Here is a 26,365-nt window from a genome sequence, read left to right as displayed (position 1 = left end):
TGAGAATTTGATGGATGGTGGAATTTCCCTCTCTCTCTCTTGGGACTCATGTCTGCTGAGGCTAGAAAGCTTCGAGTTGCCATCTGGTGTGTCTTATCTGCTCATGTGGAGGAGTATAGAAGCAAACATTACCTAGCGGTGGGGGCATCAGTGGACTCTGTTTGGCCGTCGCACTTTCTCGACATGACCATCTCCAGGTCGATATCTGGGAAGCAACTGAGCGGTTCAAAGAGCTAGGAGCTGGATTGATGGTATTCTCTCGCACATGGCGTATCTTCGAATTGCTTGGCCTGTCGTCCAGTTTTACCTCTGCAACCCACACAAAACCAGAGCCATCGGCAGGGTATCATTATCGGAGGTCTGACATTTGGCCGGATGGGTTTGACTGGCATTTCGTTCCTTTCCCTTGTATGTGTTACCGACTTGGACACGAATTGACTCTGACGAGCGTTGTAGATGGCTGCCGGACCTTCCATCGTGCGCATTTTCTTGATGTGTTTGTGGAACATCTACCGCCAGGTGTCGCCCATTTTGGAAAGCGTCTTGAAACATATGAGGAGCAACTAGAGGGCGAGATAAAACTCCGGTTTACGGATGGTACGACTGCAAGTTGCGATCTACTTGTAGGATGCGACGGAATCAAGTCGACTGTTCGCAAGCAGATGCTGAGGGCCAAAGCACAGAGTCAAGGAAACAACGGGCTTCTGGGCCTGATCAAGCCCATCTGGACTGGTACAATCGCCTATCGCGGGCTTGTCCCGGCCACTAAGCTGATAGGCCTCGACGGGCAAAGACATAGGACATTGGACTCACCCATGATGGTGCGTGGATTTGTGTCACCAGGTGCAATCAAGTTCTGACGGTGTAGAAGTATTGTGGAAAGAATAAAGTGCCGTCGTCTCTCCCTATTCTGGCTATCAGCACCTAACCCTTATGATAGCATATCGTCGCCTACGCTATATCACGAGGGGAGATGGTCAACGTTGTTGCGTATGTGACTGACCTTGGGAAGGAAAATACCACACCAGACAGTTCCGACTGGGTTGTGGCATGCGATCAACAAGAAATGTTGCAAGTGTGGACAAAAGACTCGACTCCAAACGGGAAATTTGATTGTCATGCAGGCGTTTTCTGGTTGGGAACGCGACGCCTTTGTGTTACTCGAGGTACGAGTGGCTTCAATAACTGATCTTGCCACCGCTCAACTGAGAAACAAGAACATCGAAACACCCACTAAATGGAATATACATCGGCTGTCTCCTCTTCCTCAAGCCATGGAGAAACGAGTGGTCTTGATGGGTGATGCGGTGAGGCTTTGTCGTTACCAAAACATCATCTGAACTCTACTTCTACAGCTTCACGCAATGACTCCCCACCTCGGCGTCGGTGCAACAAACGCTATCGAGGTTTGTGGTCAGATACGCTAAAATCTAAAAGCAACATGCCCCAGGATGCTTTCATTCTGGAAACTCTGCTAGCCAAATGCGATTCACACAGTCTAGACTCTGCACTCATGGCATACGAGGCTATCCGCCTGTCTCAAGCAAATCGCGTGTTAGAGCTCTCTGACGAGGCAGGGAAGATGTTTGAGTTCAATAGCTCGTATCAGAAGCTGGAGGTTCTGGGCCCAGCTATCTCAAACCAGTGGGCCTTTCTCACCTCAACGACCCCCGAGGATGAAGCGAAGAGAGCTTTGGCATTATTGACTTGAAGCAAGTACATAGTCATCGTGTAATCTGAGCCAACTGTTATCTTATCATGATCGTGCCATAGTGACTGCGTCTGAATCATCCACTCATGTTCTTTTACCCAACTGAGCCTACCATCCCACTCACGGGGAAAACACTCGTCGTCGTCAGTCATCCTGCCTCGGAAGGAGCCCACCTTGATCTTGACACGACGTTAGCCCATCGTCTCAACAGCCAATGTCTCCCAATTGGCAGCGGACCTGCTCATCGCAACTTTATCCCTTGTTCCAATCGGCAGATTTGACTCATCATATCTTGTGCCTGCCCTTGGAGCCCGTGAAAACGGACCCGGCGTAAGCACTCCACTTGAATGTACAGCGTAGCCCCACATTGAACTGGCGAACTAAATGCTACTATAGTGTATGGGAAGGCGGGTTTGGATGTAGTCATCATCCAGCAAAGGTCTCCCGCATTAAAAGTGGGCTCTAACTCCACTCCTCGACGGATTCTGATGCATCGTAGTCTCAGAAACAAAACTTCGTCGACGCATTGCTGGATTTCATCAACAACTCTGGCGTCGCGGCTGCCCTGTTTCTCTCCGGAGTAGACCAATCGAATCGGACCGACTCTCAAATGCTGTGAGCTCTCCAGAGCCTCGTCTGCTGACGACCGATCTAATTACCTGTCCGTAGAACACCGACATATCACCTCCTTCCCATTTCTAATACTAGTACTCTCTCGTCAACGCCACTCGCACGTTTACTTCAGCTTCCTATTCCGCCATATACGTCCCCGGTATCACAATACCCAAATAATGCCGAACCCCAAAGCCCCTCGGCTATTGAGATTCCTTTTATCCCAGGGGGCAGCCTGACTCGTCGTTTCTTTCAGACGATTTCTCAATCGCCATCCGAGTCCAAAGTCGCAATAGCTGGTGTTCTCCAGTTCGTATTAGAAGGAGATAACCGTGCAGATGCAGCCATTCTTGCGAGCGTTGTGGTTGCAATTCTGGGCCTACAAGTCGCTGGTTTCAAGGAGCCGTCAAGTTGGAAACAAGGGTTATTTGGGAATCCTCCCGACAACAGTTTATATGATTAAAGGGCACTGGCCCATTGCTACTACATTCAGGTACAAGGAAGTGGCTACAAATGCGACTTGAGTTGGTACAGGCTGTGGATGCTGGAGAGGGAAAAATCTAATATGCTGTTGTGTCCATCTTGATGGTACAAAATGCGATGCGAAAGTAAAAGAAAACTTGGACCACAGTTCAATGATGCGAGCAAAAAAAGCTTTCAAAGCCACGCTTCCGGCGCCACACTCGCTGCCAGCCAAGGTGAGGGTTCGGCCGATGTCGTCTCCCAATCGCTTGCGCCTTGAGTCTTTTTACCACCATGTCCACCACGGGTCTTCTTTGACTTGGTATTTTCTTTCTCCCACAGATTCGAGTTCTCTCGGCCTGTAGATCCATCCCAATGATTGATAGAATTGTTGTTCATGTTAACGGAAGTCTTGACACGGCCTGCGTATGTTTGGGCAGGAAGGCGCCAATGAGAAGACTTATCATCAGCGGGCATTGCAGGAGATCCGATTGCGCTTAGAGCAGGACTAGGAAGCCCAATACGACCTCCCGAACTTGATCGAGTCCGCGACCGAAAACCTTCCGTTTGAGAGGACGATGGGACGCGTGGTGCACGCATGGGAATAGCGGTTGAATGTTTGGTGGGGGGTGACGGAGGAGGGGAATGCATTTCGTAGGGGGTTGTCTCTTCTTCAGGAACAGCAGATAACCGACGCTGTAGCAATCGCGCAAATGGAATTGAACGTGGATGCTTGCTCGACTGACGGAGGGGCGCCAGAGTATCAGGAGAAGTTGGCGATGCGGGGGTGATTCCGAAATGAACACGAGAGTGATTTGCATATGACGGTATGGGAGGAAGGGGACTGTTGGGAGGTGGTCCAGGAAGCGAGGGAGATGCATCAATCGAAGGTCGACGAGTTTGAGGAATACGAGACGGGTTGAATTGTTCGCGGGGCAGCTCAACGGAGCGAGTATCATTGGGGTTCTGCATACGTTCAAACACGAACTTGCGCAGCTCCTGCGAGAGTTCGAAGTTGGATTGGGATTGAGGTGGAGAGACGAGAGTGTGCAGATCTAGAGGTGGAAATGGATCGATGTAATGCTGTTGCTGTTGCTGCGAGATCCATTCAGGCGAAGACGACGAGGGAGGAGTAGGCAGAAAGTCCTGTGGCCGCTTGTTGGCACGATATTGCTGAGCGATTTCAAACGCTGACAAACGAGGCGAAGGAAGAACGGTGTGACGAGGCTCGACAAAAATACGCGGAAATTGCGATGTCACTTGTTGACTTGCGGGGACGAACACAGCAGCGGACGGCTTGAGGGAGTCGATCTTGGCTTTGGCTGTGGATTGCCGATGCTTGAGGGTTTCCTGCCAATCGAGACCCAAACCTCGCTGGCCGTCATAAACACGAAAGTCATCTTCGAACTCGTCCAGAATATCATCGCCGAGACCCAACGAGTCGCGCCAAGAATCGGGATGCTGGGAGAACGCGCCCACGCGAGACTCGACTGATTCACGTGAAACATCGCGCTCGTGTGATTGGCGAGCGAAAGAAATACTACGTTGATATTGGGCATCCCGCTGTGGGCGAGAACGAGGCGCAAAAGATGTTGACTTTTGTGGGATATTCGGAGTATTAGTCGGCTGGCTGTCTTCAAGGCCCAATCCCCAGATCATACGAGACAAATCTTCGCCTTCAACGATGGTACCTTCGGCACCACTATGAGAAAATTAGTTAGTGAGCGTCTAGGATGTATCGCACTGACGAGGGGCAACGAGCATACGGAAGGGACAATGGTCCATGAAGTGCAGGAATGGGTTTAGGAGGAGAACTAGCCCATGAGATCCAACCTGGAGACATGTAAGTGGTTCATTGAAGAAGGCAAAGTTGAGGTGGACTTGCCTGCTTCTTCATCGTATTCTGACTTGGCTTGTTGGCGCAAGAAAGCCATGGGTACTTGCATGTTATTACCGATGATCATGACAGATTCTAATGAAAGAGTTGTTAAAAGTCCTATGAGAGTATAAAAAAGCCATATTTACCGGGAGAAGAAGGTGGTGAGGGAGTATGGGGTGTGTCAGACGAAGGAAGCGAACGGCGGGCACGAGAAGAGCCAGATCTGGTTTCTGAACGGAAGGAGGTCTCTGCAGAAGACGAGCTTTCCGGCGTGTTGTCGGAGAATGAGAGTGAAACTCGTGGACGTTCAGAAAGAGAGGCACCACGAAATTCGCGTGGAATCACGGTTGGGTAGGATGGTAAGGTTTCAGGCAGCGAGGAGACACGCGGGGAAGAGTTATGATTTTGGGTGGAGGGACGACTATAAGGTAGCTGGTGGTGTTTGCGAGAGTTTGGAGAGCGTGTTGGACCTGATACACGGTGCTGGACAACAGAATTGGAGTCGTCTTTCGGGGGAGTGGCTGGAGCAGACTTGACCAACGAGTCAAGATGCAAGTCTGTTTGTACGGCGCGATCAACATAGCTAGGATTTATGGCTAGAGAGGCCGCCTCCATCCTTTGGACGCGCCTGCGATAAGGGGATGAAAGCGGGATTGAAGAGAGCAATGTGTGACGCGTGACATAAACAAAATCATGTGCCCATTGTCCTTACATTCCAACAAAATCTAGATACGTACAGATAAGTAAGCCTCGTCGCTCACTTGGTTTCTTTTTTGGAGAAAAATGTGGAAAGCTTTGCCATTCCAGTCGTCTTGGCTTTTTTCAGTTTCTCCACTCCTTGTGAAGTATCCTTTCTTTTTTTCTCGACTGGAGTTGGAGCGGCTTTCGACTTCGATGGCTTTTGCACAACAAGCGAGGCTCTCTCCTCTTCCAATGACCTCACATGGGCCTCAAGCGCCGAAAAGCTAGATAATATCGTCAGCACAATCGAGGTCGATGGGCATACTCACTCATAGGACGCCAGTAACAAGGTTCGCAAGTTGGAGGGGAGGTATTGGCACACAAGATCACAAGCCGCACGTATTCGACCCACTAGAGGATGTCTAAGTGTCGGAGACTGTGTTGGCATGGAAAAAGCTCACACTTTAACAACTCCTCTCTTCCGTCCTCCAATAATCCGTCTTTTGCAAGGTTTCGTATCAGAGTTCGGGAAATTTCGGTAATTTCTGGTCTCGATAGACGCTCTACTTTGTTCCGCACATATTGAACCACCTTTTCCCGCGAGTAACGATAGACCACGATGTCCTCAGAAATTTCTATGTCAATGCAATCAGCGGGGGAAGATGTTGGCTGGGCATGTTACCTTGTACATCGCAGACACACCGTAGTGCACGTGTGCAGCCTTTGATTGAGGTGAAATATGTCATATCCTCCCTAGAGATCGAATTCGACGTGTCAGCCGGTTGTTCAAGGATGGTGGCAGCATCTTCGAATATTTCGTCTGCTGGCCTGAACATCCCAGGGAAGTTTTCCTGTGAAAAGCTCATTGAAGAAACAAGCCGAAGTGTCATAACTCACTGAATATACTGACTGCAACACTGGTATCAACAGAAATGCGAGGTCAACTGGCGTGAACAGTAAGAGTTTTCCATCTAATGGAAAATATGAAACTATGAGCAGCGGGTGGCACCAGAGTCAAACCAGAGACAATAGTTTGGTCTATAAACCACGACCTTTCATTGGTTGGCGAGACGGATTGGACTTCGAGAATGGAGTCGGGATGAGCCAGGAAGAGGGTAGGCAACTCTAGCAACGGTGTCAGGGAGGCAATCACGATTCCACGCGTCAATGACCTGTCCTGGGGTGAAGCAGTCGAAGAAAACGCGTTTCCTCAAGGGGTAGCGCGTCGGGAAGAACTGCGAGGTGTGTTGCCATTGACGCGTTTGACAGAGAGCCGTGACAGGGGCGTGACCCGCTTCATGGCTGACCTTGAACAACTCGTTCTCTCTGGGAAACTCTTCAGCACCTCCCGCTCCTCCTCGCCAGAGCGTTCTCCCTCGCCAGATGCCGGCTGGCATGATGATCAGCTCGAACTCTCAGACGATGATTCCGATTCGGCTCGTCGAGCAGCTTTTGAACAACAACTAAACGAGAAGAACGAGTCTATCGGCATGGGGCCAGGAAGGACTGGTGTGAAAGGTGTCATAAGAGATCGCGACGAAGCAGAACTCCTCAAACGGCAGAAGATGGCTCAGCAGTCATCAGCTTTGGCACAACAAATGGAGAAAGCAAATCTTGGAGGAAAAACTTATCTCGAAGAGGAAAGGGAAAAGGGAGATGATGCTGACGAGCTGGTACTCCGAGAGCGCGAACGTATAGAAGAACGAAGGAATGTATTTGGACATGCCCGTCAAGGGAAGTTCGGTCATTTACGCGAGGTCGGAGTGAAGGGCTTCTTGCCAGCCGTTGAAGGAGAGAGTAAGGGGACGTGGATTGTTGTTCACCTTTATGAGCCAGTATGTCCATCGTGCTTACTTTGCCCATTCCTCACGAGGTTGCAGTCGTTAGATCGATGCTATAAACTGGATGATAGATTAGCACAGCTCGCTCGGACATACCCTGATACCAAATTTCTTCGAGCTCGAGCTTCAGCCCTTGGATTTACTTCTTCTGGAAAGACAAGTGCTCCTCAGTTCACTCGTGCAGCCCGTCAGGTGCAGGAAGACGACGAGGACGACCCTTACTATGAAAAAGACATCACTGATTCAGACGGAGAAGAGGAGGAGGGCAACTACGATGAAGACGTTGACTTGGATATGCTACCAACAATGCTGGTGTATCGTGATGGTGAACTGGTCCACAATTGGGTCAGAGTCGACTGGGAAGCTGGACAAGCTGGCATCGACAATTTGCTGGATCGGTAATGTCTTTCATTCTCATCCACGTTGTTTGACGTCGCGTAGGCACCACATTCTACCCAGTACAGCTCATTCAAGGAATCTTGGACTTCCCAGTGATGACGAGGACGATTTGGTTTGGAGCGACGATGAGGACGGTCTAGTGTAGAGCATTATTCTGTATTTGCTTCGCATTGATGTAACTAGAGCATGATCCACAACATGTCCTATACCAGCGGCATCTCTTCGAAGGCGCCCTGTCCAAAGCGGAAAAAGCCAATATTACCTGCATCCACAACTGCAACGATGACCGTCTTTTTTCCCGATTTCATCACCATAAATGGGTGAGGTTTCCTTGGAGGTGGTACGTATTTTGGCGGCTTGTTTCGTAACCAATCTTGCAATCGTTTGGTCCACGAAGGAGGAGGAGCAACTGGCCCTGGCTGGAAGGTAGCTTTGCCAGGACGTCGTTGCCGCGGAAGTGGTGGCGGTAGCTCGGGAGACACATCAAATAACTCGGTAAGTTCGCGCAGGCTCGGCATTGGTGTTGTTCGTGCACTGAGACAGAGAATCAGACAATCTCAGTTCAAATATGCTTACCGACTTACTTGACGACCACAATTTGGTAGTCTGGAGGACAGGGAGATGTTTTTCGGTATGAAGTTGCGGGTTTGTGGACGTTGAAAAATATGTGGTATGGCGAGGATCGTGTTGGTAAGCCAATTGCAGGAGCAGTTTTAGGTACGAGGAGTGGAATGCTATGCCCCGATCTTAAGAAACGCAAGCCATCGAACATTGTGCCTATAGAAGATGTTATCCAGTCAGAAGTCCACAAGTTGCGCACACGGACTATAGTTTCGGCCACTGAAGGACCATTTGCTCAGGCGAAGTGGTCTCCACCAGTCGAATTGGCCAACAAACAAGCGCGTGATCCAAGAAGGACAAAAGGCGCGAATTCTGTCCCAGATTGGCATTATTTTCTTGTTTAGAGGAGATAAATCGAAGGGAGGAGGGATGGGATATTCAGGGTTGGGGGGCGTAGTGCGTGTGACCACATAACCTAGTCGCTTGAGATAGGCGTACACTTGATACCGCTCCAAAGTGAGGTCTTGAGAGCCAATCATTTCGGTATATGCCTGATGAACGCTCATTGGAGCGCCCAAGACGGGTTCGGCACCATCGACCTCGGTGACATCCAAGTCGGTTTCTTTCCAACAAAATGCAGAGCCTCTTTCAATAAGATAAAGAGCCTCTTCGGGAAGAAGTTCTAGTCTTTTTTGTGTCTTCTGGATCCCGTCATCAGTTTGGATGGGACGCGGAACGGAATGGCCAAGGGTGTTATAATGGGTTCCGCGTGCAAGAACTACGTGAGCCCTCGATATTTGGGGATGCCACATCGTGTAGCTGACCACTTTGCTGCTAAAAGTGAGCTGGGCGTGAATATACGAAAAAACACACACACCTAGATATCGTTCTCGTTGCGCGAATGGCATCGAACATAGCATTTCTCGCTCGATCGAGAACATGAACTTGCAGTCCTGATCCTCCGCCGGGTTGAGGCTCAAATTCCTTTTCTCCGCGGCGTGGTATAACGGGACGCGCTGTGCTTGTACTGTTTTGAGTCGGTGCATGAAAGTTTGGAAAGCAACGCACACAAGTTTTGTCCAGTCAAGAACGACATCTCCGTCATCATCCGAGTCATCTCCACCTTCTTCATGTGCATCTGTGTTGACATTTACCACAGGTGGTTTTGCATCTGGTTGTTCAAGCGAGTCATCCATTAAATGGTTGAAGTTGGGAGTAAGTGTCAAGCTTCTTTCAAGTTTGATCAATTTGATCGGCATATTTGTTCTCATTCTCGCGTTCACGACGCTGCGGTCCAGCGATGTCTTTTCCTTCAGGCTCCCATGAGCCAGAGTTACCGATACCCAACTCGAAGAAGCGTCGTCTCCAGGTATTCATACCGCTACTACAAGCTGATTACCTCTAACACCAAGTGAAGGGCGCCTGCGATATATGTCGTGCGTCATTTGCAACCAGCTCGCGTCTTTACCCATAAGCTCTGCCTACACGAAAGGTAGCAAGAAAAGTAAGTCTGGCTGGGGTAGGTATCTGGTAACTAACTCGTCCAGTTCGATGCGACAGTGCTAGAATGCCCAACAACATATGTTCCAACTGTATCTCATTTGGCTCAGATTGCACTCACTTTGCTTCTTCATCCAATGTTAGCGGACTTTGGCTCGTCGTTTAGTCACATAACTAACGTCTGTCTCGCCAGAAACGAACGAGCACCAAGACTTCTCGCCCTCGCGCCGAAGAGAAAGCTCGAACCCCCATTCAAAACCAGATTGCCGCAATACTGTCAACTAAAGCAACTTACACTCTACCACAAGACCCTGCCGCTGCCCTGCGTATTCTGGTGGATGTTGCCGCATATGCAAAGAGCTTAGAACAAGAAGTTGCTGTCCTCAAAGAGGCAGCTTTGCCCGACTTACCCATTGTCGACCCGAGTACTGCTTATACGCGACCTCCTACGCCAACCGACCTATCACTAAGCGCCACTGACGGTTGTGTACTGACAGGTAATCCAATGTTGCTAACCCACGCTCCTACTCAACACCCTAGATCTTAACGAGCGGATGAAGGGTCTGATGGTTGACTCCAGCCATAACAGATTCTACGGTCAATCGAGCGACATCATGCTCGTCAAGACAGCGATGGACATCAAGCGGGAAACGGGCGAGGACCAGAGCATGGCCGACCGCCTCCTCGCGTTGAAACGACCTGAATACTGGCTTGCAAAGCCATGGCACGAGCCTCCTGCAGAAGCCCCAGACCTATATGTTTTCCCAGAAGACGACCTTCTACATAGCCTGATGAGCTGTGGGTGCCGTTTTATATTACATCATCCCGCCTCTCATCCAGGCACAGTATATTTCTTCCATTGTCACCCGTTCATCCCACTGTTGCATCGGCAAACGGTCCGTTCGAGTCCTCGTGTCGACGTCCCGTCTTACTCTAATGACAGTTCGAAAAAGCAGTAGCAGATGGGCTCCATCTGCGCAATAGCCGTTTTGGTGCCACTTTGCTGCTGGTCTGCGCGATGGGCTCGCGCTACTCCAACGACCCTCGGGTGATTCTAGAAGGAACAAACTCAGAGTTAAGTTGTGGTTGGAAGTGGGCTGGCCAAATCCGACTGGTCCGCCAGTCCTTCTCCACCACACCATCCCTCTATGATGTCCAAATATGTTGTGTATGCTGTTTAAACCCAACTTTCTCACATGAAACTAACCTGATTACCAGCTCGCAGTCGTATTTCTCCAGGGAACTGGTTGTCCTGAGCTTTGTTGGGTAATCAAATCATGTGATGTACTTCGAGAGACTGAGTGGGATAATAGGTCCTCACCTCGATTGGGATACGCCTCGCTCAAGATGTTGGCGCTCATCGACGGCGGCGATATACTGGAGATAAGCCTGCCGAGGATCAGCTTTGGACAAGGGCGTAAGTCGCAGCACTATCTCCTGTTTGGACTCAACAAGTGTTAGATTTTGTACGTGCTCGAGATTCGGGTCTTTTCTCAAGACTCAAAACTATTTCCAGGGGTTCTAGTCTGTATCGACGTCCTCTTGAGTGCGTCATTTGGACGACCACGAGCCACGACTGCCGAAGAGTGTGTTATGATCCCTATGGCTGAATTTTTGCCTCACCAGTTATCACGATAGCTTTGACTTGGACTTACCGATTGAATGTGACGACATCCACTGGGAAGCGGGCTTCAAACAACCGGATGGCGTGCCCTCAATGATTGCTTACATGAACGCCTATATCAAACTTTTGGATATCCTAGGGTTTGCACAGCGGACATTGGTGCTTGGGCTTCTTAATCTTTGTATCGGGAATGCTGGTGTTAACATTACTGATGTAGTACACTCTCAAGCGGTCAAAGAAACGAGGAAAAGAAGCGGAACAGTGGAACCAACAAGTCGTTGCCGAATTGGAGTCGGTCGTCCGTTGTTATTTCTCCCCTTTGATCTAATTTCCTTCCCAGTTCAGCAATGGTCAGCTCCAGATGTGATGCTCGCGATTGACTTTAATTGCCTACCAGAATAACTGGATCGACTCATTACCAGACCATCTCAAGTGGGACCCCAACCGTGAAAACTTTCACTTTTTCCAACAATCCGCATCCCTCTACGCATCGTATTACCACGTCCAGGTATGAAGACGCAAATGATTACTGCATGTCTGACTGGTGACTAAGATACAAATCCACCGACCGTTCATTCCCGTCCCGGGCCGATCTTCTCCGTTGTGAGTACTTTACATTCTCAATATCTGGCCTATTTTAAACGCGCTTAGATCGTACCCATCGTTGGCTGTCTGCGCCAACTCCGCGCGCTCATGCGCCCATGTCATGGATGTCCAGTCTCGCAGAGGAATACTGCCACTCGCCCATGTCAAGGTTTTACCCTTTCGAATTCACTCCGAACGCATAGAAGCTAATGTGTTGCCGAAAGATGGCGTTGTTCGATTCTTCCGTTATCCTCCTCCTTATCATTTGGTCTGGTAAGAAAAACGGTGTTATAGTCGATACCAGCAAGGAGATTTATGATGTTCACACCTGTCTGAACATTATGAAGTCCTTTGAACGACGTTGGCAAGTTGCTGGCAGGCTCTGGTAAATTGGCTCCGTGGCTTTTTGCTGCTTACTGATGAGATGGCACAGGGATACCTTATATGCCATGCTGAGTGCTGGTGATTTGCTAGTTGAACCCATGCCGCCTTCTCTCAAACGCGAACGCGAGCCTGAGGGTGAATCACCAGGGTCCCACTCAAGCCCAACAAGTGGCTCAGACACTTCAAACTATCCTCAAACACCAATTGTGCCCTTCGTTGAACAGATGTCTCGTCCAACTGTTTCGACAATCCCCTTGCAGCCTACATTACTTCCTGTCCACTCTTCGGAACTTGGCCGTCTTCCAACCCAGCAATGGGAATTTGAAATCGCCAACCCATTCATGGCGAGTGGTGCTCTGGCGTCATACTTGGGACCCGACTCCGGTTTCCAAGATGACAATGGGTGGTCAAAGGTTTTGCCATCGGATTATCTTCCTTCGCTTGTGGACAAATCATTAGGTGAGGCTGCGAATTGAATTGAGGAGCTGCAATTAAGAGCGACATTCCAGGCTCTGAAGGTGCACCAAACTGGGCCTATACCGCCACAACAGATGAGTAAGCGTCGAAAAAAATGCTTGATTGCGTGTCCCTGAATTCGTCTCTGTAGATCTTGGACGGAATGGGACCAGCACCAGTATATGGCTGGTCGGCGGTAGCGATATCTATACTAATTATCCGCTTGATCTTGTTTTTTTCCTGCCAAGCTAATTCGTGCAAATCTATTCGAGTCCAGAAGCAGAGATGAACGTGAGGAGTGACATGAGTGACATCTGATCCCCTTCCTTGCTCGATGCCCTGATGATTCTGCTCGACGACGACTCGTCGAAACTCTTGCCATCGACACAGCCAACGCTTCGTTTTCCAGAGCCTGCCGCTGGCCGTTCATCATTATCCCTTCCCGATTACGAAACCTCACAGGCTCAGCAGCGCCCAGCCACACACCTCCGCAATCCCTCCAAACTTCCATTCCCTAGTCACTTTGACTCTCGCTCCCGTTTCTGGCGTGCAATATTTTTCGGTGCGTTGAAGCTCTTTTCCGATGATTTCGCGTTGACCTCTTGTGTAGCTCTCGCTATTTATGTCTTCCTTACTGTCGTTATTGGCATCCCGCTCATAGTCACAGTGCGTAGTGCTCGAGATTTCCTTACAGTGTCGCCTTATCATTTTACCCTCCACAGAAAATCATTCTTCCGAAAAAGCAAGCCCCTCCAAATCTGCAGAATTTGTTTCTGGAAGACAGCGACGCGGCCGGCCCCTTCCTCTTTGGCTCAGACAACATGGTCATGGCTGCTTCATCGATACAATGTGATGCCTGGGATTCGACGGGATTCAGCAATGGGCTCTTCACTGCTTCGTGAGTGTTTGTTTTTTTCCTTTCCCCCGAATTTATCCCTAAGCCAACCCCTGTAGTGTGCGACGCAGTCTGAGTCCGACTGGGCTGTTCTCAGTCCGTTCCAATGCGACGGACGAGGTTCTACCTCGGGCTGGTGGTAGTCACAATTTGACGGTTGCTGTCAATGCTGATGCCTCCGAGACGCATGTCCTGATGGACTTGACTCTCTCAGCGTCCAGCTTGCAACTCCGAAAGGCGGCGCATTTTTGTTTTTCGCCAACAGGTACTAACAGGGGCTATTCAATCTACGTGAGTGCTTCTCGTCTTCACGAGGAAACTTGGATTAACTTAAACCAGATGCCCCAAAATATACCTCTCTCGGACTATCTGGCGTTTGACATCCGCGTACTGTTCCCCCAATCTTCCCAACTCCTCACGCCCACGGATATGATTACCTACCTTCCCATGTTCCACCAGGTCATAGGGCCTCTCAGTCCCCACGTCAGGATAGCCAACATTAACATAGCAGGCGCTGGTGTCGATATTGATTGCGATGTCGGTTCTTGTCTTGAATTTGACATGGACTGACACCTTTTCAGAATCTCCAAGCAGATAAAATTGCTGTGAAGACCTCTTTCGCGGCAATAAAGGGAACGTTCAGTGTATCCCAATCCCTGGCGTTGGACAACATTGAAGGGTACAGTGTCTCATTTGTCTAATAATAACTAGACTTATCGTGGTACTTAGTCCCATCTACACGAATGTGACGCTCGTCAATGATCCAACGTCTGGGCTGGCCACCTATATCAAGGCTGACACTGGTAATAGGTGCGTCGACTTGGACTGGTTTCTATCATGAGGAACTCTGACCGTGAGTACAGTGATTTGAATGTCAATATTACCATGGCCAGCACGTCTAGCGGGCGGACTCCGCATTACAATAGCAACTTACGAACGTTCAACGGTTCGTTGGCCGTAACGATGACACACGAAAATTCGACGCCGCCAGCAGTAGTACAACTCCAGGTCACGAATAATCAGGCCCCCACCAAAATCTCGCTCGACTCGAGATTTTCGGGGGCATACGACCTGCGTTCAAAGTTGGCGGCGGTACGGATCAAACATCCACACATGCCCTCAGACTGGCATGTTTATACCGACACCAATTCGACCTCGACAGTGCGGGGTTGGGCTGGATGGGGCATGCGGCCTACTGATCCAAATCCGAGTTCGGATGGAAAGGTGACTGCTGTCTCCTCACTGAGTCCCATAGTGCTCCAGTTAGGAACTTGAATTTTTACTTATCACTTTCGACATTAATGTAGAGCACGGTCTAGTTTTGTGTATACTTCTTTGTACTACCACCTCATCGATGTCGTGATCATGGCATCTTGGCTGAAGACGTGATTATGGGGCATGGAATTCTCAGAAACCAAGCTTACTTTGGTCCACAATGAGCTCCTCTCGTGCAGACAACCCTCCGTATGGTGGTTCCCTCAAAGATCTGCTCGCGCGCGATGAAGCCATTGCTGATGAACTACGGGAAGAAGCAGAGAAACTGCCAGACATTGTCTTGACTGAGGCAAGCTGTCTTAGTATGGCCATAGTGATCTCCTAACTATTCCCTAGCGGCAATTGTGCGATCTTGAACTGCTCACAAATGGCGGGTTCAGTCCTCTTGAAGGATTCATGAATGAGGCCGATTACAAAAGGTGCGTGTCTACCCGTCCAAACTTATGTAATAAGTCAAGTTGAACAGTGTTGTCGATGATCTCCGTCTGGCGGATGGTGTCCTGTTCCCAATACCAATCACACTCGATGTCACTCAAGACAAAATCGATGCACTTTCCATTGTGCCAGGCACACGCATAGCACTACGCGATCCTCGTGATGACGAAGCTCTTGCCATTATAACTGGTTAGAAGAATACCTCCCCCAGCTCTGTTCAAATCTAACCCCCCATCTAAAGTCGAGGACATTTATCAGCCCGACCGCGTCAAAGAGGCCGTTCAAGTCTTCGGAGCCGACGATCCGGCCCATCCTGCCGTTGCTTACCTCCATAACAAGGTCCACCCATTCTATATTGGTGGAAAAGTACAGGCAATTCAAGCGCCAACTCATTTCGACTATGTTGCCCTCCGATGTATGTTGCCTCTATCCTTCCAAAGTAAGAATGACTTCTGACTGCCTCAAGATACACCGGCAGAACTCCGTTCGCACTTCAAGAAGCTTGCTTGGCGCAAAGTCGTAGCCTTTCAGACACGAAACCCAATGCACCGTGCCCATCGAGAGTTGACAGTCCGGGCAGCCCGACAGCGCCATGCCGTTAGTAGTCTTGTTTTCCTTTGTTCTCCCCCAATGATTTGTTCAGAATGTTCTCATCCACCCTGTGGTTGGACTCACAAAACCCGGCGATGTCGACGCCTTCACGCGAGTTCGTGTCTACCAGAGCATAATGGCCAAGTATCCCAACGGAATGGGCCATCTTGCACTACTTCCTCTGGCGATGCGAATGGCTGGTCCCCGTGAAGCTGTTTGGCACGCAATTATCCGTCGTAACTACGGGGCTACGCATTTTATCGTCGGACGTGACCATGCTGGACCAGGGAAGAACTCGCAAGGGAAGGACTTTTATGGTCCTTACGACGCACAAGAACTCGTCACCAAGTATCAAGAGGAACTCAAGATTGAGATGGTGCCATTCCAGCAGATGAGCTATATCCCTGCCAAAGACGATTACCAACCTGCGGACGAGATTCCTGCTGGAGTTGAGACCCTCGATATTTCAGGGACCGAACTCCGACGTCGTTTGAAGACTGGGGCCGCGATTCCAGACTGGTTCAGTTACGAGTGAGTACAATCCTTCTTCCCAAGTTGCGTATTCATTGGATTGGTAGTGCCGTTGTTAAGACTCTACGTGAAAGCTATCCGCCTAGAAACAAGCAAGGCTTCGTGCTATTCTTAACTGGGCTATACAATTCTGGCAAGGACATCATCGGAAAGGCGCTCCAGACCAAGCTCAATGAGCAGGGAGGCCGGAGTGTGACTCTTTTGCTGGGAGAAACCGTACGTCAGGAGCTTTCGTCCGAATTGGGCTTTTCGCGGGAAGACAGACATACCAACACTCAACGTATTGCATTCGTGTCTGCAGAACTAACCCGGGCTGGTGCCGCCGTCATTGCTGCGCCAATCGCTCCTTATGAAGACTCGCGCAAGGCAGCTCGCGAGACGGTGGTCTCTTCTGGCGGGGCAGGCGGCAACTTCTTCCTTATCCATGTTGCAACACCACTTGAATACTGTGAAAAGCGGGACCGGAAGGGTGTTTATGCCAAAGCGCGTCGAGGAGAGATCAAGGGATTTACTGGGGTGGACGACCCCTATGAAGTTCCCAGTAACGCTGACCTGACTGTCGATGTCAGCCAGCAATCTGTCCCACAGATCGTCCACAGTCAGATCCTCCTTCAAATTTGTTTGCCCAACTCTGATATTCTTTTACAGGTATTGTTCTGCTCTTGGAGGAAAATGGACTTCTATAGAACACGCTCACGTTCAAGCGGAATTAGCCAATAAATATGTTGGGTGTACATTTATTTTAGAGTTCAAAGCCACTTGGCCCTCGTTCCTTTCCTGAGGGAGTGAAGACGGAAGCAACGGCGTTCACGGCGCGAAACCATATCTGGACGAACATCCCAACACAGTCCACCGTGCTTTGCTTACATACTCGTAGCCACCGGGTCAGCAGCATCTCTGGTGAGTCAAAGTCTTTTCCTACTCGTGCCGATGGTCGTGGCTACGAGGCTTTATGAGACTCTTTATATAATTGCTGATATCGGGGGACTTACCCGGCTGGTTTCCTTTGCAACACGTTCAGCCTCAACGATTAGCTGCTCGCCCTCCTCAGCACTGGTCGCCTTCCACATCCTGCGGAAGTTATCTACGGCTGCGAGACTTTCGCTAAAGCGATGCAATGTGTTCATAAGTGCCACAACCTCGGAGCGTTGCAGGAGATTGTGGTTGGCAGCGGGATCCAGAGCCTTCTCGTCCAATTCGAAGAGAATTTTGAGGGCAGTAGCAACACCGGTTGTTTGTATTTTCCCCCAAAGACGACATTTGTCACAACCGACGCAGTCCATGATACGAGTGACGTTGCGGAAATGGTCCTTGAACTCTTCTTTGAGCACCTGAAACAACGGTTAGCAGCGAGATTGATGGAGTTGATATTTGTTCATACGTTTGCGTTCTCTCCACGGAAGAGGACGGTCTCGTCGAAGCGGCCAGCACGTTGTGCAATGGAAATGACATTCCCTAACTTCGCCAAAGTTTCTGCATCGTCTTCGTGGCCACCCGTGGAACAGTAGTCAAAGGCTTGGAGATACGGCCCGATTCGTGCTATGGCTCGAAGGAGGAGAACAGTATTGAAGTAGATGTATTGTAGACGTTCTGGGTGAGAGGCAACACGGTTGATGAAACATTGGAGATTTGGATACTGGAACAGCCGTTATCAACAGGATTGACTGAAGTGGATGATGACTAACCCATTCTCCAGTTGTTTGGTTGAGGTACTCTTGGCATATGTGCGTCGATATTGACGCATGGAGACCAGAGATGACTTTGTAGTACACGCGTTTCTCTAAGCACTGGCCACCGTCGCCGTCTTCGTTCCGGAATGCATCCGTCATACGGTCGGGAAGGCTAACCAGAGCAGGATTGGGCCCACTGTGAAGACTGACTTCAGAAAGGCCAAAGCAGTTCTCTTCGTAGATTGAGCGCCATATCCTCCGGGTGTCCGGTCCGGCATATCCAGTGTACCTTTCGGGAATTAATGTTAGGTCATAGTAGTCACCCCCTATGAAGACAAGTTAGAATGGCAAGGTTAAAATTTTCTCGAGCGCACCTGTATTGTCGTCGAGGAAACAAAAATCTGAGTCTCGGTAATAGCATCCTGGAAGTTCATGTCGCTAATGGATTTTGGGTAAGCTTAATGGAAGGGTATCTGAGCACATACGTCGTCTATTTTGGAGCCCTCAAGTTTGCTGAGCGACTTTGCCCTCCATCTCTCGGGTATTTCGCTCTGGAATAGAATTAGACGAGAGCGAATGTGATAGCAATGGCGACACACCTCATCGACACTAGTAATACCACAACTAGGATTATCACAGAATCCCTCGTCGGACCAGAACGGACATTCTCGATATAAGTCCACTTGGAAGAATTTGAAGAATGGCGTCGCTACCAGCTCATGTAAATTTGAAAAGAGCTCATCGTTCACGCTCTCCACCGTTTCGAAGTCGCAGAGAGTAGTGTCGATTGGACCCGTTGGCTTGAAGACAATGAGAAGGAAGGAAGAGCATGCGTTTGAGCTTACGCACATTGGAGTTGCTACAGTCGACATTCTTAGCGGGTTCGTGGTCTAGGACATTCTGGATGGGATTTCGCTGAGAGAATCCACTGCTGGTGAGGAAAGAGTTGGCTCGGATGGCCGGAAATAGAAGCAGGTGGAGAAAGAGGGTTGTCCTACAGAAGCCCATGGCTGGGGAGGAAGAAGAAAGTCGGTCGTGGGTCGGGGAAAGTGTCAGTATTATAGATCACCATCGCGGTACACGTCTGCACTTGGCCACGTGAATCCAGATTCCTCTGGCCATGGCTCAAGTTGGCTAGAAGGCAAACGCGCCGAGGAACTCGATGGAATAAAAACAAGTATACGTGTAGCGTAGACAGAGACTGCACGCTCGCTATGTTGACGGTACCATAATATATGAATCGAAGCTCAGCTTGGAAGCGCCACATCAATCCTTCTCTCCTCCTACCCCCATCTCTACTGCTACATTTCGCTGTAAACTCAGCGCAGGTCTCCCGTCAAAGGTAATATCCATCTCCCCACAACTATTGACTCTTACCCAGCTAAAGGTTCTCGTTTTCGGACACCCGCAATGGCCCTCTCTGCTGCTGACCTGCAACGCAGACATCAACTCGAGGTTTGTTTAGCTTGTCGCCTTTTTCACATTTACCCCACGCTGACCCTGCATAGGGCGCTCCGGACCCCTTCCCCACTCTCACAGAAGCCCCCCAGTCCAAACCCAAGCCAGCCAACAATGCTCAGCCGGACACGACCTCAGAAATCGCTTTTCCTTCTCTCGCCTCGGCTGCACCCCCAGTTGCTTCAGCTCCCAGAGCCGCCGCTTGGGCTGCCTCGAGGCCCAAGGCAGTTGTGAAGCAGACGCCTGTGTTTGGCGACTCGTTCACTGTTGGTCGTATGGATCTCTCCAACACAGGCAAAGACGGTAAACCAGGCACTCTGGGAGACGTGATGAGGCAGGTCATGGCAAAGTACAAGGTCAAGATTGAGGCTTCCGCCAACCAGAAGACTCGCCAGACCACTTTCCACCTCAAGGCTGATACTGAGAAGGAGCTCGACAAGGCTAAGCGAAGCCTTCTCGCCCTTCTCAGCCCGACGGTTACCCTTACCATAAACGCCCCGGTGTCCACCATTGCGACCATCATTGGTCCCAAGGGTGCTACCCTCAAGCAGATTCGTGACCAAACTAGCGTTCGAGTCGATATTCCTCCCAGAGCGACTGTCGTCCCCAATGGTAACGGTCACGTTAACGGCAATGCAGATGAAGACGAGGAAGAGGCCACCGTGCCAGTCACTCTTACCGGCCCGGAACCTCTGGCCCTCGAGGCTCAAGCTCTTCTCAGTCAAATCATCTCCTCGAAAACGGCCAAAAGTACCCAGCGTGTCCGCGACATCCCACCCCATATCCTTCCTTATGTTATTTCCCGTAAGGCTGTCTTCCAGGCCGCTGCCGCACCGGAAGAGGTGGCTCTCGCACTGAACTCTGTTGAGCGCGAGGTCACAGTCACTGGCGAACGCGAGGCTGTTGGACGTGTCGTGGAATCCATCAAAGGCACTATCGAACACTACGCCAGCAATTTAACTTCGCTCAAGATGACGCTTCCCAAACGCCAGCACCGCTTGCTTGTTGGCAAGACCAACGACGAACTCGTCGCCAAGACCCGTTGCGTCGTCCTTATTGCCAAGGCCGATGAATCCAGTGATGAAGTTGTCGTTTGGGGCCAGAGTGCTGATCTTCCTGGTGGTCTCGCAGCTGTGATGGAACGGGCTAACTCCAAGTACATTCACGAGTTCCCGCTTCCCGGCCCGATTACATGGTCGAAGCACCTTCTTACCTACATCACGCGCATCCAGTATCCCAAAACTCTCAGCACTGCCCACCCTGGCGTCTCCATTTTCACCCCTGAGCCCAGCGTTGTCGAGAAGGCTTCTATCCTCAACATTGATATCGTGGGCAACAAGCCTGATGTTGACGCCGTTGTGCGCAAAGTATCGGAACTAATTGGCAAACTTATTGGAGCTTTCAAAGAACTCTCGGTCGACTGGCTCGTTCATCGCTTTATTACAGGCAAATATGCTAAAAAGTGAGTTGTTTCAATCTTTTCGAGTATCTTATCAACAACCCGCAGATTGAAGCAGTTCCACGACAGCCATAACGTACAGGCTTTCTTCCCTCCCGAGTCGGCGGAACAATCAACTATTCTTTTGGTCTACGATCCATTGACTGCTAGAGCTTCTCCCTCTCCAGACGACAAGACACGGAACCTGGAAGAGGTGGCAAAGGAAATCCTCAAGTTCGCCAAGGACGCTGCTGACGTCAAGAGCCAAACGATCTCCGTTGAGAAGCGCTGGCATGATGCTATCATTGGAAAGAATCGCACGACCTTGAACGCGTCAGTATATTGTACCTTTCCATTAGCATTCGTTGATTTCCTCGTAGTATCATTGGAGAAGACACAACACTCTCGATCAAGTTTGGCGCAGAAACTGGTGATTCGGCTGGCGAGGATGTGATTGCGGTCCGAGGAGCAAGTGGCGATGTCGACCGGGCTGTCAAAGAAATTCTCAAGATCGTTGAAAATGCGAAGAACGATGAGATTGACAACAGCCATGTAAGCCACGAATTCTTCCCGTTTTCAGACTGCCTCATTTATGACTAGTCCATTGAATTCGACGTCGATCGCGAATATGTCGGCCGCATTGTCGGTGCTCAAGGCGCTGGGGTCAACAAGCTTCGGGACCAGCTCGGCGTCAGAGTTGATGTCTTGGACGAGGTCGACGACAAGGACACCGGAAAGAAAAAGAAAGGGCTTCACCAGAAGTCCAAGGTCAAAGTAAGATCTCATGGTTGTAAACTTGGCTTTCCTTCACTTGTCATAGATTACGGGCAGGAAGGAAAATGTCGAAGAGGCTAAAAAACGAATCTTGGCTCAGATCGAGAGACTTGTAAGTCAATTTATGATAGAGAAACTGCCACTAAGCTCCACTCCAAGGCGGACGAAACCTCTGAAGTCCTCAAGATTCCTGCTCAGTACCATTCCTCGTTGATCGGACAGAACGGCAAATACGCTATCCGTCTTGAGGAGAAGTACTCGGTTAAAATCACTTTCCCTCGTCAATCAGCAGAGAATGGCGAGGGCAAAACACGGGAAGCCCTCAAATCGGACGAAGTTCTTGTCAAGGGCGGCAAGAAAGGCGTCGCAGGTGCTAAGTCGGAGTTGTTAGAAGCCGTCGAATTTGAGAAGGAATCTAACAACACCCTCAAGTTCACGGTTCCCAACCGTGCGGTGGCTCGCATTCTCGGCAAAGGCGGTGCCTCAATAAACGAAATCAAGGACTCGACTGACGCACAGATTGATGTCGATAAATCCTCTGAGGACTCAGCAACGACCAACATCACCGTTCGAGGCACCAAGAAGGCGATCGCTGCTGCGAAAGCGGCCATCCTTGCTATTTCTGACGCAGTCACTGAGGAAACTACGGTCACGGTTTCTGTCGAGAGCAAATTCCACCGCACTTTAATTGGTGCTGGTGGACAAGGGCTTAAAGACATTGTTACTCGTTGCGGCGGACCTTCGGATCCCAAGTTACAAGCAGGTTTAATCAGATTGTGCGTGACTCGAATCTCTCTATACTTTTCTAACCAACTTTCAGCCCCCGTCCTGGTGATGCTGCTATCGACGAAGTCCGCCTTCGTGGTGAGCCTAAACTAGTTGCCAAGCTGAAGGAAGAGCTCGAGAAGGAAGTTACGCGTCTGCGTGACCGCGTTGTCCTTGCGGTCGAAATTCCTGCAGCGCAACATCGGGCACTTATCGGACGAGGTGGTCAGCATCTTAATGAGTTGCAAGAGCGTACTGGTGTTCAAGTCCAATTCCCGGGATCCCGTTCTTACCACCAAGTTGGCGAGCCTCAGAATGCGGATGACTTTAAGGATGTCGATCCGGCCAACATTGTCAAGGTATCAGGACCGAGTGCAGGATGCGACAAGGCTATCGAACACCTCAAGGTTCGTCACACTAACCGAGTCGCTTTTCCTCTTTCCTAAATGGCCCACAGAGCCAGATCAAGGCTGCGGTTGTAGATGGCCCTTCGACCACCATTTCTGTTCCGCTCAAGTATCACCATGTCATTTCGCAACAAGGCAGTGAGTTTTCCAAGTCGCCTATCCTTGTCTTATTCTGACTTGAATGTAGGTTTCTTCCGCGGCCTTCGTTCGTACGGGGTTCAGGTCGACCAGTCAGCACAACCCACCAAGTCAGCGGTTCCTCCCCAGCCGCCAGCGAATGGTACTGCTCGTATCGACGAAGATGATGGAGAGGAGGGTGGTATCAAATGGGAGATCACGGCTAACTACCAGGACGCCGAAGAGGGAGACTCGGTGTGGACTTTGAAAGCCAAGGACCAAGCCGGCCTTGAGCGTGCTGAAAAGCAAATCAAGGACGCTATTGAGCACGCAGAGCGCATGTCACACGTTGGCTTCCTCACTCTTCCAGACCGCTCCCTGTTCCCTCGGATTGTCGGTTCCAAAGGCTCTAACGTCGCCCGCCTTCGCAACGAAACTGGGGCAGACATCACGGTCAGCCGCGAAAACAGCACTATCGTGATTATCGGAACTGAGAAGGACATTTTGGCTGCCAAAGAGGCAATTACCCGCATGACCTCTGCGGGTGGACGTCGCAACGGCCGGGACTGATATTTACCCTGGATCGGATGGATGGATATTTCGCGTAGTATTGTACCCGGATCCCTCTAAAATATGCTAAAAAAATGCGAAAGAATGAAAATTGGGTTACAAATGTTTTCTGCAATTCATGTCACAAATGAGTTACAACTGCATGGGCTCCCCATCCAAGTCCTCGTCGTCCATTGGAACTCCATCCAAATCATCATCGATGATTGGAGCACCGTCCAAGTCATCATTGTCCAGAGGAACGCCGTCAATGTCATCCAAAGGAGTGCCATCAATGTCGTCCTCTAGTGGCACTCCATCAATGTCATCATCCATAGGCTCTCCATCCACATCTGGCTCGAGTACCGGTCCCTCATCTGTGGCAAGCTTGAACGTACTCGATTTGAACCGGGAAGGGGCGTTTCCAGTATCCGCGGGTGCGGCTGGAACAGGCTCTGTCACGGTTGTTTTGTTTTCCTCCGCTGAAACTCCGTCTAGCCGCTCTCGAAGCTCTGTCGTGAAGTCGGGGGGAAAAACAATCCAGTCCTCCCAAATATCAACAACCGAAGTGATCTGCTTCTTGAAAATGTCGGCAGTGATGCGCCCAGGGAAGGAATGGTAGATGTTGGCCATGTGGTCAAAGGCGACACCCAATCGGGTCTGAAATTCTTGACGGAACTTCCAGGCGCTGGGAACAGATGCGGCAGAGTTGTGGAGAATATCACAAATAAGATGGAGGCGGGCGACTTTACGGGGGACAGGGGTGGCGTCCACAAGTAAAGACGTGATAATAAGTTCGGCGACCTACTGTAATTCAGTCTGAGCAAGACTTGTAGGATTAGACGAACCTCAGGAGCCGCTTCAGCATGTTCAAGACAGAATGCCATGCATCTTGCCATCTCCCCGCGTTTACCGGACAACGCTCTCAACATACTCTCGAACCGCTTGCGTGCCAATTTTCCGAGAGCATTTTTCCGACCCTTTTCGCGTTCCGAGTCCTCTGCAGAATCGGTCGAGTAGACAGAATTGTAGCCCTTAGGAAGAAGAGTCAGTTCCGGTGTCAGACTAGTGCAGAAAAACACACATCGTCGTCGAACTCGGGCTCCAGAGTGCGATTTGATTCTATCAGGCCTCGGTAAAAGGCGTGTCGGCGATGCTAAAATTACTCAACAACAAAAAAAAATTATAAATATAGAAAGCTTACGTCTCTCCTGAGCAGGAAGGCGAACTTAGGGTTATTTCGTTCACGTTCCTTGAGATTTTGTTCGTATTTTGACCCGCGGCCTTTAACTTCATTTGCTACGCTACGAATGAACGCGTCTGTCACGAATTCTTCTTCGTCGCGGAGTGGTGATGGGCTTCGGCTAACCTCTCTCCGTCTTTCACGACTGGGAGAATGTCTTCTTGGAGGTGAAGCAGACCTGCTCCGAGAGCGCCGAGAAGTATGGCTGCGATGTTTGTCTCTTGGAGATCGAGACCGCGACCGACTTCGACTACGATGTCGACTCGATTCAGAGATTTTGGGCAGTTCCGAGACTAAGCGGCTTTCGTTCACCAAGGCATAAGTGTAGCAAGATGGTGAGCTTACCATAGAGAGCTTTGCTGCCAATGGGTACAGCTTTGCTCCACCCGACCCTCAGGACCGAACCTCCCCACTCGAAGCCATCCAACTCGCGCAAGGCTTCTTCCGCATCCTTCCTTTTCATGAAGGACACAAAACCGCTGAGACCCGTGCTCTTCACGCGTCGAGACTGCGTCATATCGGAACCGGGTCCACTGGATATATCCGTGCGGGGCCACATAATTTTAACCTAAAGCCATGAGATGCAAGTACCCGCGGGGAGCTGTACTCACAGATCCTACTGGCCCGCATCGAGCGAAGAACATACCCAGACTCGGCTCTGTCACGTGGGTAGGAAGATTTGCGACGAATAAATTGGTGGTTTGAGGATCTCCTCGGTCTTTACTTCCACTTTGTCCATCGTATGCTGTTTTAAGTCAATTTTTCAAGCCCGAGTATGATGTTAAACCTCACCAGCCATGGCTGTGACGGATCTACCATGGCCAGAGGCTAAAATGTGTCAGAAGATGGTGTGAGTAGATGAGAGGAGTCATACCATGGCGCGAATATTTCTCTTCTCGTGCTGCTTGATCTCTAATAATGCCAGTTTGCAATTTTACATGGACAAACAAGACGACGCACCGTTTAATCTCCTCAAGAAAGGCATCCATCGCCCTTTTCCCCTTGGGCCTGGGAGCAGCAGCAGCAGAGACAGGTGATAGTGACTGGAAAAAAGTCAGTCAATGGATCGCCTTTGCCCAAATGACAAACCCGTCGCCTGCCGCGCGAAGAGCTTTCCGCATAGTCTCTTGATGCAGAAGGCACATAGGCAGATCGAGAGTCGGCCTTGACGAATGCTGAAACCCTCGAAGTACTTGAAGGGTTGGCGTCGAAAGCGTCGAGAAATTCTGCATAGGCTTTGGCATTATCTGCCTCCTCCTCCGATTTTTTCTTTCTTGCCTCCTCTTGTTCTTTATCCCTACGTGACTTGCGAACTGTGCCTGCTGTATACTGGGAGAGTTTTGCATCATCCACTGTCTTTTGCTACGCGAACCATTTGTCAGCGCGTCAACGGTGGAACGGGCTCTGTCCGTCGCACTGAGAAGGAGCTTTCGTCGTCGTCATTATCAAAAAATGCTGATAGGTTAGAAGTCGCCAGTTTCGCTTTAGTTTTGTCCATGGTGGGGGCAGCAAGCCTAAGTGACTT

At 50.2% G+C, this 26,365-nt stretch overlaps 10 protein-coding genes across 10 annotated transcripts; 6 read left to right on the top strand and 4 right to left on the bottom strand.

Moving 5' to 3' along the window:
• Positions 1–48: 48 nt before the first annotated feature.
• Positions 49–1,711, top strand: MIND_00062000 (FAD/NAD(P)-binding domain-containing protein; the record flags this gene model as incomplete). The annotated part of the gene is made up of 9 exons (XM_037357583.1): positions 49–86; positions 137–408; positions 457–821; positions 869–889; positions 941–1,075; positions 1,125–1,166; positions 1,218–1,307; positions 1,356–1,406; positions 1,451–1,711. The coding sequence occupies 9 exons, from the start codon at positions 49–51 to the stop codon at positions 1,709–1,711; spliced, it is 1,275 nt and encodes a 424-aa protein (XP_037225493.1).
• Positions 1,712–1,791: 80 nt separating this feature from the next.
• MIND_00061900 (Proteasome assembly chaperone 2) lies at positions 1,792–2,786 on the top strand (the record flags this gene model as incomplete). The annotated part of the gene is made up of 5 exons (XM_037357582.1): positions 1,792–1,854; positions 1,907–2,060; positions 2,108–2,166; positions 2,211–2,326; positions 2,381–2,786. Exons 1-5 carry the CDS (start codon positions 1,798–1,800, stop codon positions 2,784–2,786), a joined length of 792 nt encoding a protein of 263 aa, XP_037225492.1. The 5' UTR covers positions 1,792–1,797.
• A 194-nt stretch (positions 2,787–2,980) lies between these two features.
• Positions 2,981–6,605, bottom strand: MIND_00061800 (uncharacterized protein; the record flags this gene model as incomplete). Its single annotated transcript, XM_037357581.1, has 10 exons — positions 6,518–6,605; positions 6,366–6,470; positions 6,243–6,316; positions 6,028–6,196; positions 5,807–5,980; positions 5,675–5,756; positions 5,426–5,629; positions 4,811–5,292; positions 4,534–4,618; positions 2,981–4,487 (listed from the first exon to the last, which is right to left on the bottom strand). Exons 1-10 carry the CDS (start codon positions 6,597–6,599, stop codon positions 2,981–2,983), a joined length of 2,964 nt encoding a protein of 987 aa, XP_037225491.1. The 5' UTR covers positions 6,600–6,605.
• Positions 6,606–7,788: 1,183 nt separating this feature from the next.
• On the bottom strand, positions 7,789–9,342 carry MIND_00061600 (tRNA-int-end-N2 domain-containing protein; the record flags this gene model as incomplete). The annotated part of the gene is made up of 5 exons (XM_037357580.1): positions 7,789–8,119; positions 8,170–8,362; positions 8,412–8,977; positions 9,024–9,167; positions 9,215–9,342. 5 exons carry the CDS (start codon positions 9,340–9,342, stop codon positions 7,789–7,791), a joined length of 1,362 nt encoding a protein of 453 aa, XP_037225490.1.
• A 104-nt stretch (positions 9,343–9,446) lies between these two features.
• On the top strand, positions 9,447–12,895 carry MIND_00061500 (Zn(2)-C6 fungal-type domain-containing protein; the record flags this gene model as incomplete). The annotated part of the gene is made up of 22 exons (XM_037357579.1): positions 9,447–9,515; positions 9,564–9,582; positions 9,639–9,650; positions 9,694–9,785; positions 9,840–10,143; positions 10,187–10,444; positions 10,493–10,542; positions 10,590–10,814; positions 10,872–10,912; positions 10,960–11,063; positions 11,108–11,116; positions 11,163–11,232; positions 11,285–11,429; positions 11,488–11,561; positions 11,611–11,620; positions 11,668–11,778; positions 11,824–11,873; positions 11,922–12,024; positions 12,080–12,240; positions 12,289–12,698; positions 12,749–12,794; positions 12,847–12,895. 22 exons carry the CDS (start codon positions 9,447–9,449, stop codon positions 12,893–12,895), a joined length of 2,412 nt encoding a protein of 803 aa, XP_037225489.1.
• Positions 12,896–13,022: 127 nt separating this feature from the next.
• MIND_00061400 (Zn(2)-C6 fungal-type domain-containing protein) lies at positions 13,023–14,865 on the top strand (the record flags this gene model as incomplete). The annotated part of the gene is made up of 8 exons (XM_037357578.1): positions 13,023–13,257; positions 13,306–13,361; positions 13,418–13,593; positions 13,650–13,881; positions 13,930–14,127; positions 14,172–14,269; positions 14,320–14,400; positions 14,454–14,865. Exons 1-8 carry the CDS (start codon positions 13,038–13,040, stop codon positions 14,863–14,865), a joined length of 1,473 nt encoding a protein of 490 aa, XP_037225488.1. The 5' UTR covers positions 13,023–13,037.
• Positions 14,866–15,004: 139 nt separating this feature from the next.
• Positions 15,005–17,108, top strand: MIND_00061300 (Sulfate adenylyltransferase; the record flags this gene model as incomplete). The annotated part of the gene is made up of 8 exons (XM_037357577.1): positions 15,005–15,154; positions 15,202–15,284; positions 15,332–15,489; positions 15,542–15,715; positions 15,767–15,897; positions 15,944–16,422; positions 16,470–17,020; positions 17,071–17,108. Exons 1-8 carry the CDS (start codon positions 15,026–15,028, stop codon positions 17,106–17,108), a joined length of 1,743 nt encoding a protein of 580 aa, XP_037225487.1. The 5' UTR covers positions 15,005–15,025.
• Positions 17,109–17,164: 56 nt separating this feature from the next.
• Positions 17,165–19,100, bottom strand: MIND_00061200 (Endoplasmic oxidoreductin-1; the record flags this gene model as incomplete). Its single annotated transcript, XM_037357576.1, has 8 exons — positions 17,165–17,362; positions 17,415–17,753; positions 17,804–18,058; positions 18,108–18,418; positions 18,467–18,530; positions 18,578–18,643; positions 18,692–18,892; positions 18,942–19,100. 8 exons carry the CDS (start codon positions 19,098–19,100, stop codon positions 17,165–17,167), a joined length of 1,593 nt encoding a protein of 530 aa, XP_037225486.1.
• Positions 19,101–19,306: 206 nt separating this feature from the next.
• MIND_00061100 (uncharacterized protein) lies at positions 19,307–23,621 on the top strand (the record flags this gene model as incomplete). Its single annotated transcript, XM_037357575.1, has 12 exons — positions 19,307–19,315; positions 19,416–19,434; positions 19,480–19,547; positions 19,601–21,012; positions 21,058–21,321; positions 21,369–21,540; positions 21,589–21,762; positions 21,809–21,874; positions 21,922–22,538; positions 22,583–22,934; positions 22,985–23,072; positions 23,122–23,621. 12 exons carry the CDS (start codon positions 19,307–19,309, stop codon positions 23,619–23,621), a joined length of 3,741 nt encoding a protein of 1,246 aa, XP_037225485.1.
• A 132-nt stretch (positions 23,622–23,753) lies between these two features.
• Positions 23,754–26,338, bottom strand: MIND_00061000 (uncharacterized protein; the record flags this gene model as incomplete). The annotated part of the gene is made up of 11 exons (XM_037357574.1): positions 23,754–24,401; positions 24,446–24,631; positions 24,682–24,753; positions 24,802–25,133; positions 25,186–25,408; positions 25,452–25,585; positions 25,633–25,668; positions 25,715–25,752; positions 25,801–25,883; positions 25,930–26,202; positions 26,258–26,338. 11 exons carry the CDS (start codon positions 26,336–26,338, stop codon positions 23,754–23,756), a joined length of 2,106 nt encoding a protein of 701 aa, XP_037225484.1.
• Between the last annotated feature and the right edge of the window lie 27 nt (positions 26,339–26,365).

The sequence above is a fragment of the Mycena indigotica genome (assembly GCF_014461135.1).
Source record: "Mycena indigotica strain 171206Taipei chromosome Unknown Mind.scaff0001, whole genome shotgun sequence".
Lineage (NCBI taxonomy): Eukaryota > Fungi > Basidiomycota > Agaricomycetes > Agaricales > Mycenaceae > Mycena > Mycena indigotica.
The sequence above is the reverse complement of the archived record's forward strand: the minus strand, read 5'-3'. Positions and strand labels throughout refer to the sequence as shown.